At 49.3% G+C, this 14,153-nt stretch overlaps 1 protein-coding gene across 10 annotated transcripts in view; it reads right to left on the bottom strand.

Moving 5' to 3' along the window:
* The window catches only part of Trak1 (trafficking kinesin protein 1), a 166,164-nt gene that overhangs the window by 52,866 nt on the left and 99,145 nt on the right, over positions 1-14,153 (bottom strand). The window contains exon 1 of one of the 10 annotated variants that reach the window (XM_029481570.1): positions 12,454-12,810. The exons of 7 other annotated variants lie outside the window; for them this stretch is intronic. In XM_029481570.1, coding sequence (XP_029337430.1) covers positions 12,454-12,586 — 133 coding nt within the window. In that variant the 5' untranslated portion in view covers positions 12,587-12,810. Of the gene's footprint in view, positions 1-7,001; positions 9,652-12,453; positions 12,811-14,153 lie in introns of those variants that run through there. 2 more of the 10 variants (XM_029481571.1, XM_029481572.1) reach the window with 2 other exon arrangements.

Genomic DNA, 14,153 nt, shown 5'->3' with positions numbered 1-14,153 from the left:
AGGCAGCCTTGCCCTGCACAGGATTCAGGTGATACACAGAAGAAAACTGGAGAGATCTTTTTGCTTGCAAAGAACAGTCCATTACTACCTAGTGATCCAGAGAGGGGGTGAACACATGTCACCACCCCAAAAATGCAACTGAGTCCCCTCACCTGGCCCTGAAACTTCCTGCAAACAAGCTGACAAGAAATGAAGAGGGGAAAGTGGCAGAGATCTGGGACCTTAGCAAGCAGGAGGAGGTGGACACTCCTCCCAAACCACAGAAGCTTCTGGCCTGCTGGCTTCCAGACAAAGGCACACTATGTCCCTGAAATAGCAGCATGGGCAGAGGCTAGCCCAGAGCCAGAGCCAGGTTCACCACACAGCACTCCAGGAAGCCCTGGCCACGTCTGTGCGGCGACCAAGCGGAGAGAGGGTGGCAAGAGCAGCTCGCAAGCCAGTTCTGAAGCCCTGGGACTGCTTTATTGACTCGCTGCCCCTCAGCCCAGTAGCCCAAGAGGCTGAGGGTACCTAGCAAGTCACTAAAGTCACAGGAGAGGGAGGGCTGGGGACCTGACTCAATGAACAAAGTGCTTGCCAGGCAAGTCTGGTCTCCCAGAAACCTGGTGAAAAGCTGGGTAGTCCTCATGCTGGGTGGGGTGGGGACAGGACCTGAGTGTTGCTGGACGGACAGACCAGGCTACTCAGGGAGTTCCGGGTTCAGGGAGAGAGCCCGTGCCAAAAAATAAGGGAAAACTGGTGGATGAAGACACTTGATGTCAATTTCTGGCCTCTACATAAACCTGCACATGCACCTGGGTGTGTATGCACGTGCACTTACACACACACACACACACACACACACACACACACACACACATGGCAGAGAGGAAAAACAGGCGCTGACCATGACTGAGATTAACAACATGTTCCCTGGGCACTTTATAAACACTATTCCACTTATAGCCAGAACAAGCCTGCAATGCAAACAGGAGTCCCATATAACAAATCAAACAGAGAGCGAGGCCAAGTTTCAAGGACAGGTGAGGTGTAACTATGGACTTCATGCAGTAATCACAGACCTCACCCCAGACTGGAACTCTAGGTATTGACCTATGGTGGGCCACTTATCCCCAAGGCTTTTACTGAGGAATGAATCAAGTTGCTCATTCCTGGGAATGCACCATTGCCCTGGCCCTTGGCTGAGTGTGTATGCATACCCTCGCCTTCATAGCTGATATCCACCCTAGGAGAAGAGCCCACCCCAGTGTCTTTAGAGCTATTACGGGTGGTGGGAGGGGGACTGACCTGTTTTCCCCATGAACTGCCAGAGACCACTATCTTTTAAGCAAATAGATGGACCCCTCAAAGAATTCTTGACTTAGCTGAAAAGGTAAGACACACATACACTACACTGCACAGAGCAGCTGCCAGGCAGGCAGGCAGGCAGGCAGTGCCAGGCAAAGATGCTATTGGGGAGTTAGCTAGGATCTGCCAAAGGACTCTAACATAAAGACCATGGATGATCTCTGCGCAGGGCTGGCTAAGGGGTGACGCTGGTGCCCCACAGTTGTTCTGGGCTAGTTTGTTTCTTGCCTGTGATGCTACAGTGAAGTCCAAGCACCCATGCATCCTGCTGTTCACACAATGTTATATTCCACAGCCAGCAGGACCCAAGGCTTCTCAGCCCTGTACACAGACCCATCCATTTTCTGATGGGCCAAGCCACCCCACCTTGCAGCCCAGGAGTCTCTTTGAACTGGAAGAAAATGTTCAGTTTATACTACTTCCCAAGCTGCCCCTAGGGGCTTGACTGGAGACCTTGGCTAGCCAGCAGATACCGCCCTGGACGCTGACGTGGGAGCTAGCTCAAGGTTCTCCATTGGGCTCTGGGTTTCCAGGAGTAGCTGCCATGTCTTCCCGTCTCTGTTTGTCCGGATTCTAACTTCTGGCTAGTGCTCACAACTGAAAACTTCCTGTAAGTGGTTGCTAACACCTACTCTCTGACACAGGGGGCTACTCTGGGGATAGCAGGATGCACAGGCTGTCACTCGGGGACCCTGAACCTGTTAGCTCTTGTTAGAACCAGAGCTGCTTGTTAGAATCAGAGCCTGGACCTCAACAGCCTGATAGTCTAAGTTCAGCTACATGTCCCCAATAGGTCGCTTAAACAAGGAACAGCAGAAAGCAGAGAAAGGGACCATAATCAACGTGGCCACACTAGGGAGGGAAATAAAGGGGTCCAATGACCTCTGAATCTACCTTAGGGTCCTGACATAAAGTCGAGATTTAAACAGGGGACAAGAGGCATGCCTTAGCTAAGCATCCAAGGTCAAGGTTTGGTCTCACTACCATCGCCGTCCCAAAGCCAGTCTCCCTGGTGGTCTGACTCGCTATCAACCTTCCTCTTAGCACTGCCACCCTTTCCTTCTCCCCATGAGACTCTGGGGAAATCCCCACTTTTGGGGGCCCACAGTCTATACCCATAAGAAGGGACCCACTGTCCCTTTGGAGTATCTTGCTATTGGGATGGTTACATTCTCATATGACCCCTCAGTTCACTCCGGCCCATTCTGCATCCTCTTTCCAAATCCTGGTTTCTGAGCAATCCTGGAAAACACCTGCCTAAACTTTCACAACTCCTTTTGTAACTGGGGAGAGGCCAGGGCGAGAGAAGAGGCGAAGGTGCCAGGCTTAGGCAGGTATTTCCTTGAGAAAGCATGAGACCTGCCAGGCAGGCAGCACACCACAGCCTCTGTTCCTCTCTCACTGTGCCTTCCTCATACCAGTGTGATCCTCAGGCATGCAGAGGCTGTGAACACTCCCTTCACATCGTTCAGCTTTGCTTGATGTCATCCCTGGTGTTAGTAGAGCATTGATCATCTGAGCAGGCCACCCAGCACTGGATATCACCTGCGCCTGTTGCAGCTCCATAGTGGTCCGAGTCACAGAGATAAAATGAGCATAGGGTCTACAAAGGCCTGGAACTATATGAGGAAGAGCCTGGGTGTATAGCTGAAGGACTCACAAGGCCCTGCTAGGTCGGCCTCACTGGAGTCTGTGGTAGAGCACTATCCTCCCAGACAGACAGACTCCATCTTCAGGAGCTCAGCTGTGCCTGTCTGCAAGACATCACCAGAGAGGAGCTTGCTCACTGCCGAAGCTCCCTCACAGAAGGTGGAGCGGGGTCTGAGACCCTCTCATGACTATCTAGCCCCTCTTTCTAACCAGCTGCATGCAATTCTAACTGCGTATTGCCCTGGGGTCTCAGGGAGGGGCTAAAGTATACTGGCTGGGGAGAACATGAGAATGGGGCTCCTTTTGTGCAGTCATGGGGGAGCCACCATCCATGCTGGGTGCAGACCATCGCGTGTGGCTGCTCTGGGGTCATTCATGCCTGTGGTCAATGTCCCTCATCCATGCTCCCAGAACACTAACCAGTGTCCCAGGGTGTACCCTGGGGGAATTGAACTTTGGCTTGTCACTGGGACCTTAGCAAGAAGGGGTAGACCTTGTATCATCCCCCTAAGGGTCCTTTAGCTGTAAACACAGGCAGGATCTTCACCCCAGGTTAATAGTTGGGGAAGCCCCAGGACAGGGCCAACCTGGTTGAGTCTCTTGTGTTCTGACTGCAAAATGGAGATGCCTATCTCAACCTTGGATAATTTTTTTCTTTAGATGATTCAGTGAGTGTATCAGATGCACTGAAATGCCATACTGCACACCAAGCCTCTGTATTGAAGAGTAACCAGCTAAGGTCAGAAAGTGTGCCTTGCAGCCACAGGCCACTCGGGGGGAACCACAAACTAAGGCGTACAGCATCCACCATGATCAATCAGATGGTTAGCTCCCTGCTTCCTCTGACCGGAAGTGCTTCCTTTTAGAGGAGCTAGCATTGCAGCTAAGACCTCAGCAGCCACTTCCCTCTGCCCCCACCAATCACTGAAGGCTTCCTCTGCCCTCCCAGACCTGTAGCTGGGAAACAAGAAAAGCAGTAGAGCTGTGACCGACCTGGTCCGGCCCATTTGCTCTGGGTGATATCACAGCTTCCCGGCAAAACTGACCAGGAAGCCACCACACCTTGCTGATCTGAACCACAGAGTTCTGTTGAGCCAAAAGCAAGCCTCAAAGATCTGCTTGTTGTATTTCAGTGGCAACTGAGTGTCATTTGTCTTTTGAAGTTACTATTCATAAAAATATACTGTCTGAACATTATCAACTGGGCAGCCAGGAAGACTTACTGGAGAAATGAGGAGACTGAAGAGGCAGACAAGAAAAGGTGACTGTAATTGTCTGCGGTAAGACTGAAAGAACAGCAGCAGCCCCCAACTCAACTCCCCAGCAGCCTCACTAGTCTCAGGAGACTTGGGTGAGCACTGTGCGTAGAGCCCGGACTGCTGGGTTGACCCCTACGTTCTGAGCAGGAGTTTGAGGTCTGGGGTAAGGCCAAGAATGGTCATGCCTTAGAAGGGCCTGGAAGATGCTTGGAATTGGAAAGGCAGTTAGCCAGCAGCACAGGTGGGTGCAGACTATAACATATTTTTAACCCCACAGGGTTCTTGTAAGAGCTTAAGAAGATATGAATCCACACAGGGCTGGAAGGATGGTTCAGTGGTTAGGAGTGCCTGCCAATCTTGCAGAGGGCCTGAACTCCCAGAACCCACACAAAGTGGCTCAGAGCTGTCTCTAACTTCAGCCACAGGGGATCCAATATCCTTTTCTGACTTCAGTGGTCACAGTAATCACATACGCGCACACACACACACACACACACACACACACATACACACACCCCAAAACCAAAATGAGAAAGAAACCCCAGAATAAAAATAAATTTTTAAGTTGAATGTGGTGGCACACACCTTTAATCCCGCCACTGGAGAGGCAGAGGGAGACAAGTCTCTGTGAGTTCAAGGGCAGCCTGGTCTAGATAGCAAGTTCCAGGCCAGCCAGGGCTACACAGTAACATGCTGCCTCAAAAACCAGAAACAAATAATAAATCTATATAAAAATAACTCTACATATAGTACTTCAAATGGCCCTTGGCACAGGACAATACCCCATGATCATCTGCAGTTATCAACTGAAAAATATCAATGTGGGCATAGAAAAAGAGATAAATTGTATATGTGTATATGCATCTGTGTATTTATACATGTATGCATGTATATATGTGTGCATGTGTGTGTGCGCATCCGTGTGTGCCTCTATTTGTGAATGTGGTGTGTGCACACATACATGTGTGTGCCTCTGTGTGTATCAATGTGCATATGTGTGTGAATGTGCATATGTGTATGAATATGTGTGTGAATGTGCATATGTGTGTGAATGTGCATATGTGTATGAATGTGCTGTGCATGTATCAATGTGCACATGTGTGTGAATGTGCATGTGTGTGAAGTATTCCATGCACCTGTCCTCCACTCTGACAGTATCTGGCACCACTCCAGAGTCTTGCATGCCCTCTGATTTAGAACCACATGGATCATGGCTTAAAAAGTCACCTTCTTGTGTTTGGAAGTGATTCTTTGATGCACGCACACCATTTTGGATCTTGTTAGAATGCAGATTCAGGCTCACTGGCTCTTGGGCAGTGCCTGTGTCTCTGATTCAGCTCCTGGGCAATGCTGGCCTGGGTCACCCTGGAGCACGGAGCTTTAAAGGACAGGAAAAAAGCCAACGCTGCCTGGGCTGGACCTAGTTCCACGGCACAGACCGTGCCTTCTCTTGATCTTTCTCTTGATCAGGACCCAGGAACCTGACAACTGCTGACTCCATCAGTATCTAGAGACCAGACTGTCGTCCCCCACCTCACCCCACACTACCACCCATCAGCCTGGCACTCCTCCCCCAACACTACCCCTGTCAGTCAGTCCGCTGTGCCTTCCCTCCCACGGTCTGGTGAGACAGCAGACAAGCTCCTGGCCTCATCGGATTCTCAGGTCTCTGGCTGCCCCACTACTCTTCTCTGCAACCAAGAGCTTGCAGCGCTCTGGGAGTGAGGCAGCAACAGCACCCTCAGGACGCTATCTTCAAAAGAAGAGACCTTGAGCTCTTGGTACTTCTGAAAAGTTAGCCTGAGCCATGAGAACAGAGCCTTCTGAGGCAGTTGACAGCTATCACTCACCAGGCTCAAGGGCACTGCTGTAGCCATTGCTTAACTACCTGCTTCACTTCCCAAACCATTTTTCTCAAGCTTGCAGGTGAACCCCAGAAGCCTGGCTAGAGTTAACTTGTATCAATATTTGGGCATGCTGCAGGGAACCTGTCTTCCCCATCCAAGAATCCTCAGAAGCAGCCCTCCCAGTCTCAGGTGGTTACCATGTTACCCGGAGATATCTCTGAAGTACTTCAAAGTTAAAAAAAAAAAAAAACCATCTGGGTGGGACAGCGCAGACCTGTAATCTCAGGATCTAGGAGGCTGTAGCAGGATGATGAACAATCCTAGGATAGCCTGGGCTACATAGACAAGACTCTGTCTCCCAAAAAGAAAACAAAATCCACATTTGAAACCAGTTATTAAAATCTGATTCACTCTCTTGGTAGAAAATGTGTAGCCATCAACTTACTAAAGACCATTTAGTTACCAAACGACTGTCACTCTTTAAACCAGTGCTGGGATATCACAAAGGCAAACAGGGATCCAATCTTGTGAACTGGAGGAATTTCAGAACCAAAAGCATACAGTGAGCCACAGAGGCGGGATGCAGAACCACACACACACTGCTTAATGCTCCTTATGTGATCAAAACGGGCTGAGGCAGATCTGAGTGGGCAAGAGTCAGAGCTATGGTTTCTGGGGAGGTCTCAGAAGCTAGAAAGGGATGCTGAGATGTTCTAGAAGCCCCAGGGTGCTGTGCTACCTGGGCAGGAGTCCTACTTGGACATCAAGCCATTTGTACACCTGTTCCTTTAAGAACTAAAAGAATGAGGCAACATCAGTGGCCAATCTTGCCTGGCTGGACACTAACAGGAAAAGGCTCAAGTAGTCTATGTAGCTCAAGCTAAAGCATAGCATTTACCATCCTCCAAAATGTCCATGGTATCGTTCTGCTCCTGGGTGGCTGCCAAGATGTCCAGGGTATCATGCTGCTCGGGGGTGGCCACCTTCTCTTCATCCTGGTAGTTGTATTCAAAACATTCCTCTTCCCCTCCCACGTCTCTCAGGGACATTGTTGAAGTCGCCCCAAATTTGAAACATTGTCCTAAGGGACTGTCCTTGGGAGAGCCTTTGGCCACCTGCCCAGAGGAGCCATCGGGGTCCAAAGCGCACATGCTGGGCTCCAGCCAGGGTCGCAGACATGCCCTGGCTTGGCAGGAGTGGACGGGTGTGCACAGGGCCACCCGCCCAGCATCACTGGGAGAAGGAAGGACAGAGTGGCTCACAGGACCTCGGAGGCGGAGCACAGCAGGCAGAGCACCTGTTGGAATAGCAGCACCCTGCCAATTGCCCTGGACACAGAGGGGAGCCAGGCAGGAATGTACGGTGCCCTGAGGTACGCTCTTGGCCTTTCTCCCCCTTGAGAAGAACAAGAATGGTAGCGTCCTGAAAGTTTCATAGCAACTGCAAAAGAAAACACCAGCCACGCCTCACGCAAGTACACCTGTCTGTAGGAAGGCGCTGCGGCTAGGGCTGGAGGAGTTGCCCTGATGAAGCATTGCTCAACACGTCTGAGCTGAGAGACTTCCTGTGGGTGTGCTCGTAGGAATCTGAGGAGACTGTGAGGAGCCAAGGACTACAGGGACCCAGGGGCAGGAATCCTGACTTCTCACAAATGAAGAAGGATGTGCAAGAACCATCACCTGACTAAATACCACCACCCAGACCTTCTCGGCACAAGTGCCATGTTATTTTCCTCATTATTCTGTGTTTTATAAACCCCACGTTCCCTTTCAAGCTCTGTCTACAAATCCAGGAAGAATTCTCTCACTGCTAGAACAAGACAAGGGAAAAACTGACCGCCTAATAGCTTACAATGGTGCCCCAAGGAAGAGCCACAGTTGATGGCATACCTTGATAGCCATCCCCTGCATTGCTTGAGTTTGCCTGTCACAGATAACAACGCAGGCGCCCCATCAGATTCTCTGTGAGGTGGCCCTGACCAAGCACCACAGCTGGACATCATAGCTCATTCTGTGGTCCCCAGGCTCCAGCCTTCCCCCAGCTGCACGCAAATCCACACCTGCTGACTTCCATCTCTCTGGCTGTTGTCCCCTGCCACGTAGCCAGGAAGGGAAGCCGAGCAGCGAGATCATGGAAAGAGCAATACACAAGGTGGAGGACTGGGTTTCACCCAGCCTGGAGGCTGAGGGCTGAGGACCCCTTAGTTACCTGAGCTAGCCTGCCACACTGAGCTATAAAGACTTTATAAAGACTAGTATAAAACCATGTGCCGCAGCAGGATGCCACAGAAGGATAAAGTTTTTACTTAAAAAGTCCAACTAGAGGCAGATTATTATACTTCCACTAAAATTTTAGAACGTCAAAACGATTGCTCCATTTTAACACATTAAGATTGTGTTTGGAAATGACAATGTTGCGGAAAATCACAGGCAGATTTCAAGATTAGAATTTCAAATTTTTTTTGAAAAATTATGTATCCACAAGGTTTAAGCACAATGCTTCCAAGATTCAGGCATGGTACCACATGCCTGGATTCCCAGCACCAAGGAGTTCAAGGCCAGCCTGGGTTACACAGCAAGGTTGTATCTCAAACACACTCATTCAGTCAAAAACATAGTTTAATCTTAATAAACGTTATCAAATCATGCTTACTGGTTAACTTTAAGAGATAGTGTGCCAGGGTATCAGGGCTTTTCCAGATGAGAAAACTGGTTGGTTACTCCAAAGTGTAGGAGGGACATGCGGGGCGGAGGAACCTCCACGCAGAATGTGACTCATCGCCACGTATCTGGACTGCTGGAAGTGTAGGATGCAGTACGCAGAAGATAAAGGACAACTCAGGTTCATTTCACTCGTTCAGAAAAACTCGAGCAATTTCACCCATCAGTGAGTTATTCACATTCATCTTTTGGTTTAAATTGAGGGTGTTTTTAACAATGCTGTCCAAGTCACATGTCTACCTACACGTCTACACACACACACACACACACACACACACACACACACACACAGAGCTTAGGATATCACTGTTTAAAAATTTTCCCCCCAAGCCAGGTGTGGCTCATGTCAACAACCCCAGCACTCGGCAGGGTGACACAGGAGGATCACTTAAAGTGGGCTCAAGAAAGACTACACCTACAAAAATCAAATCAAACCAAAAAAAAAAGTTCCTGTAGTCTCGCTTATGAAAGCTCTTAAAGGCACAGTGCACCCCCCCAGAACTAAGCAGAGGCTCTGTGAATTTCTCTGGACATAGCTGTATTTACAGAAAAACCTCGTGGAAAAGAACCAAAATCCCTGAGTATTTTCATCCAGATTCCCAGACGCCAAGACTTGATACATCAGCCTTTCCCTCTCCACAGAGAGGTGCTGTCGTCTGGCCCTCCTTGTAGTGACTGACGGGACTCATCCTCCTTCAGCCTGGGTCTGATTCAGTCTGGCTGCCATGCTCTCTGGTGTCCAGACGCCACTTGTTTGCACAGAGCACCGTTGGCCCATCATGGAGGGTCATTTCCTGGTGACCTCACTTACGACATTGGCACTGTAGTCTTAGCCCTCTGTAGGTGGAGGCAGGAGGACCAGGTTCAAGGTCTTCCTTGACTACAAAGCAAATTTAAAGCCAGCCTGGACTACAAGAGAATCTGTCAAAAATTAAAAAAAAAAAAAAAAAAAAAAGGAGCTACTAACAAAACTTTACCCAATGAAAGTAACTAACACTGCTTAGCTCAGAGTTTAGACTGTGAAATCTGGGTACGCGGGGATGCATTCTGCAAAGACTCACAATGCTGTGTGCACTGTGTTGATGGGGGCTGCAAATTACTCTAAGGCCCTGAACAATGAGCCTCCTCTGACTCTTATGATGAGCTCCTACCCTGAGACCCTCCCCACACCCTTTAATGTCTTACGTGATCGAGCAAGGCCAGCACATCTGAAACTGAGGTGGGAAATGGACCCAGTAACTCACACCAGGGGAGGCTCTCCTAGTAGTCAGAGATCAGGAGGAAACACACCGGGTTCCTAACAGCACCTTGTCGAGACTGGGATGTGGGGTGGGGATAGGGAAGTGGAGGAGGGGGTGTCTGTCCTCACTGCCCTGAGTTGCACATTCCCATCTTTAGTGCAACTGACCATCTCAAAGAGTCAGAACCTCTGGCATAAATGATGACTTCGTAGATTTCAAAACACTTGACTCACCCTTTGCTATTATCATGGAAAGTTCCTTTAAGCTTCCCTCAGTATTGATTCAAAGGCCAACTGATAACGCCAGAAAAGGCAAGTATCTAATGATCTGCTGTTTGAAAGATCCATCTAAGCCAAGTAAATGTGATTTCCAGGGGGGTTAGAACCCATGTAGTTAGAAACTGCAGAGGAGGGGGAGGCGGCTCAGTAAGGACACAGTACTCACTACGCAAGCCTGGCAACCTGAACTCGATCGGCAGGAGCTACACCATGGTGGAAGGAGAACCAGTTCCACAAAGCTGCCCTTTGACGTCATACACATACAAGAAGAAGGAAGAAAACTGGGGACTGGAAACCAGCATTTGTGGGGTACCTAAACAGGTCATTTTCTAGGTCCCAGATCCTGTTATCCTATTTTGCTATCTTCAGTGGGATTTAGAACCCGCCACTTGTCCCAGGACCAAAGGTACAAAGGTTGAAGATCTTGCTCTCCACGTCCTCAGATGGCAAAGGCAGTCAATATCAACTGGCAATCAATCCTGGGGCAATGAGCCATCCCCTCTTCTATTTCCCTTGCTCTTGGAAAGGACCCATCAGGATGCCTAGAGCCAAGTGACTCCTCTGAGACTGTGAAGTAAGAGCATCCTAGTGGATGCCAGATAAGAACAGACCTCCTGTGCCTCTCCAGACACGCACTGAGCCACGGGCTTCACTGAGAATCAGACAGCACATGGGGTCCAGACACTACGCCCTGCTCCCCAACCTCTAGGATGGCTCAGGGACATGCCCAAGTCACCCACTGTCACCCAAGCTCTCTAAGCCAATGAGACACGGGGGATGAAATGAATAGTGTCATAGAGCATCCAGTCACCAAGGAGGCCAGAAGGGGTCAACAGTGGCTTCCGAAAAGCAGAACCCAAGCATCGTAGCAGGATGGAAACTTGATTCAAAACATTATTTAGCCAGAAAAAGACTTCATCCACCCTTCCCCTCAACTCTACACCCCACTCTCCTTGTCACCCAGAATCTCTGAAGATCAGACAGACCCACGTGCCAGCACTACATACTGCCAGGGGCCAGGGTAAAGTTTCTCTATGCCTTTTAAGAGCGTGTCCCAAGAAAACCTCTTGGCCACCCTGTTGCAGCCAAATGTTTGAAGACAAGGAGATAGTCCCACGGCTCTCTACTAACTAGGCCAGCCTCCGGCCTGTTACATCACCCAGATGTTCAAACGTAGTCACACCTGAAGCAATCAGAAACTTCGGAGTCAATTAATAAGCACTCACCTCACCATTAACGAGCTTGAGGAGAGCTGAGAGGACTTCGCCACTGAAGAACACACTTCTAAAGTGGACGTTAATTTAATTGTCTCCTTTTTCTGGTAAAAGCTGGTGATTTAAGGGTCATTTGCAGAGAACAACTAAGGACAGCAGAGGACTACGACCCACAACGGTACCTCCCAACACAGCCCTTCCTTGGCAATCCCTCCCAGAATTCCTCTCAACACTGTCCACCCTGTACTTGAAACCTGTTGACACCTGTCCAGCCACACACCCCAGCCACCAAGCAGCATCCTCTCAAGTGAGCCACACCCTCCTTACAAACCTTGATGGTCCCAGAATGGTATATTCTCTCTGTGTCCCATCCATCCTCACCCGGGACCCATCTGTGCTGAACGCAGCCAGCAAAATTCACTTGAATCACCCGCTGCTGGGGAGGCTGTTTCTGCCTTCCCCAGGCTCCTCGAGACCCTAGCCCCAAGGTCTGAGCTCTGGAAAGGACAGATTCTTCTAGACCTTCCAACTGCTGACTCCTGAACACAGGCTTCCAGCCTCTAGTACCCTGAGCAGAACACAGGGAAACACACACACACACACAAGATTCAGTCCTACAGAAGAAGTCCCATGCTTGCAAGCCCAGAACCCAGCATACCAAAAGCCATCTATCTCCCATTCTAAACAAATGACTATGCACGACAAGAGTCACCCTCTGTCAAGAGCCCTGCCCACCTGCCATCCCCTCTGTCATGCTTGCCGTGCCTTCTGGTGATGCCAGTTCCTGTGCTCCCATCTCCCCGGGGAGGACTGTACCCCCCCCCCCACACACACACATACATCCCCTGAGATACAATGTCACCGCTCATCCAGCTCTCCCGAAGAGGCCTTAATTACCGTCTGAGCATTCTTCATAATACCAATCCAGTTCATAATAGTCCGTGTCGGTGAATTTCTGCATAGTCAGGATTCTTGCAGAGGAAGGAACGGACTTCACGGCGCCATGAATTGTCAAGTCAAACGCTGCCATGCCTCCCGGCCCTTCCAGAACACCCGGCAGAAGAGCATCCCCAAACACTGCAGAATTTGGCTCTGCATTCTTAATGATAGTCTGGAGCCAGGATGGGCGAGGGGGCAGAGGAAAGGAAGACTCTACAGAGGCGGAGGGGTGGGGGAGTAGAGGCAGAGGAAAGGAAGGCTGTTTGCAGGGCACTGAGAGACCCCGCAGGCCCGGCTGATGAAGCTCACTGGACAGCAGCCCTGAAAGGGAGTAGCTGGAATCATCCTATCCAGACGCCCGAAGGGTGACGTCAGAGCCACACACCACCACCCGCTGGCTCGCTCAAGCCTCGCCCCCTGATCACTGCTCAGCTTTCAATCTAACTGTTGCCATAGAAACTGACCAGCTCTGAAAAAAAAAAAAAATGACACAGAGATGAAGGAAATGTCTTCCAAGGATGCTGGGAGCAGAGGTGCCATTCAAGGAGATGGACGGATGTGGGCGTGGCTTAGAGGCACCACCCCCTCTCTCAGGTGAAAAGCCTGGTTCCTGAGCCTCTGCCTGGGCCACTTCAGAATGTTTTTTTTCCCTCCTGCAGCTAAAAGAGGGTGACCTTTTAAAGTTTGCAAATGATTGTTTATTTGGTTTTCTTTCCTTAACTTAAGACATTTAACGGCGCTTCCTAATTTTTTAAAATCACCACTTAAAGGAGACTGAATGAATGACCCAGAAAAACGAAAACATTTTCACTTACATCCTGTACTATTTATTTGGTTTGTGTTTTTGTTTGTTTGTTTGTTTGTTTTTTGTTTTTTTTTTTTTTTTTTTTTCGAGACAGGGTTTCTCTGTATAGCCCTGGCTGTCCTGGAACTCACTCTGTAGACCAGGCTGGCCTCGAACTCAGAAATCCGCCTGCCACCACCACGCCCGGCTTCCTGTACTATTTATGCTTGTGTCTTTATTCAAACTTCTCAAAAAGTAGCAACATAGGAATTGAGGGGAATGTCAACCTAAAGGGCCCCGTGTCATATAGTGTCATTGAATTTACTGTCCCTTAGGTGGGTGATCAAGAACAGCTATCGAAGAGGTAGATGCCCCTGGTGATGGAGTTAAAGACTGGGGCTTTGAAAGTCCTTACAAAAGCACACGGAATCCATTAAAGCAAGCAAGCAAGCAAGCAAACAAACAAACAAAACAGTGAATTTTAAGTGGGCTTAATTCTAAGCATTTGGCAGGCTTAAAATGTTTCATTATAAAACTGAAACACTGGACAAGGGACAGATCGTTTTAGACTTACTGTAGGTTTAAACTCCAGCCCAGAAACATATTCCCTCTCTGCTCCCTCCCCCCCCCCATCCCCTTGGCACTCAGAGAATTCTTTCTGGAAGACTGTCTTTGGCACTCCAGAACATTCTGCAGCACTCTGACCTTAAGGTACTAGATGCCAAGTAGCTCCATCCTCTGACCTCCAAAATTGACCATCAAAAACGTTTTCCCACAACAACAAGAAATGCTTTTGCATGAAAATTCTGAAATTGTAAATGTATATTTTAATATCTTTGGGGGACCCTGTTTCCCAAAATAAGGCAGAGAAAAA

This window comes from Mus caroli, chromosome 9, assembly GCF_900094665.2.
Source record: "Mus caroli chromosome 9, CAROLI_EIJ_v1.1, whole genome shotgun sequence".
NCBI classification, from domain to species: Eukaryota; Metazoa; Chordata; class Mammalia; order Rodentia; family Muridae; genus Mus; species Mus caroli.
Note: the sequence above shows the minus strand (reverse complement) of the source record. Positions and strands in the feature narration are given on the sequence as shown.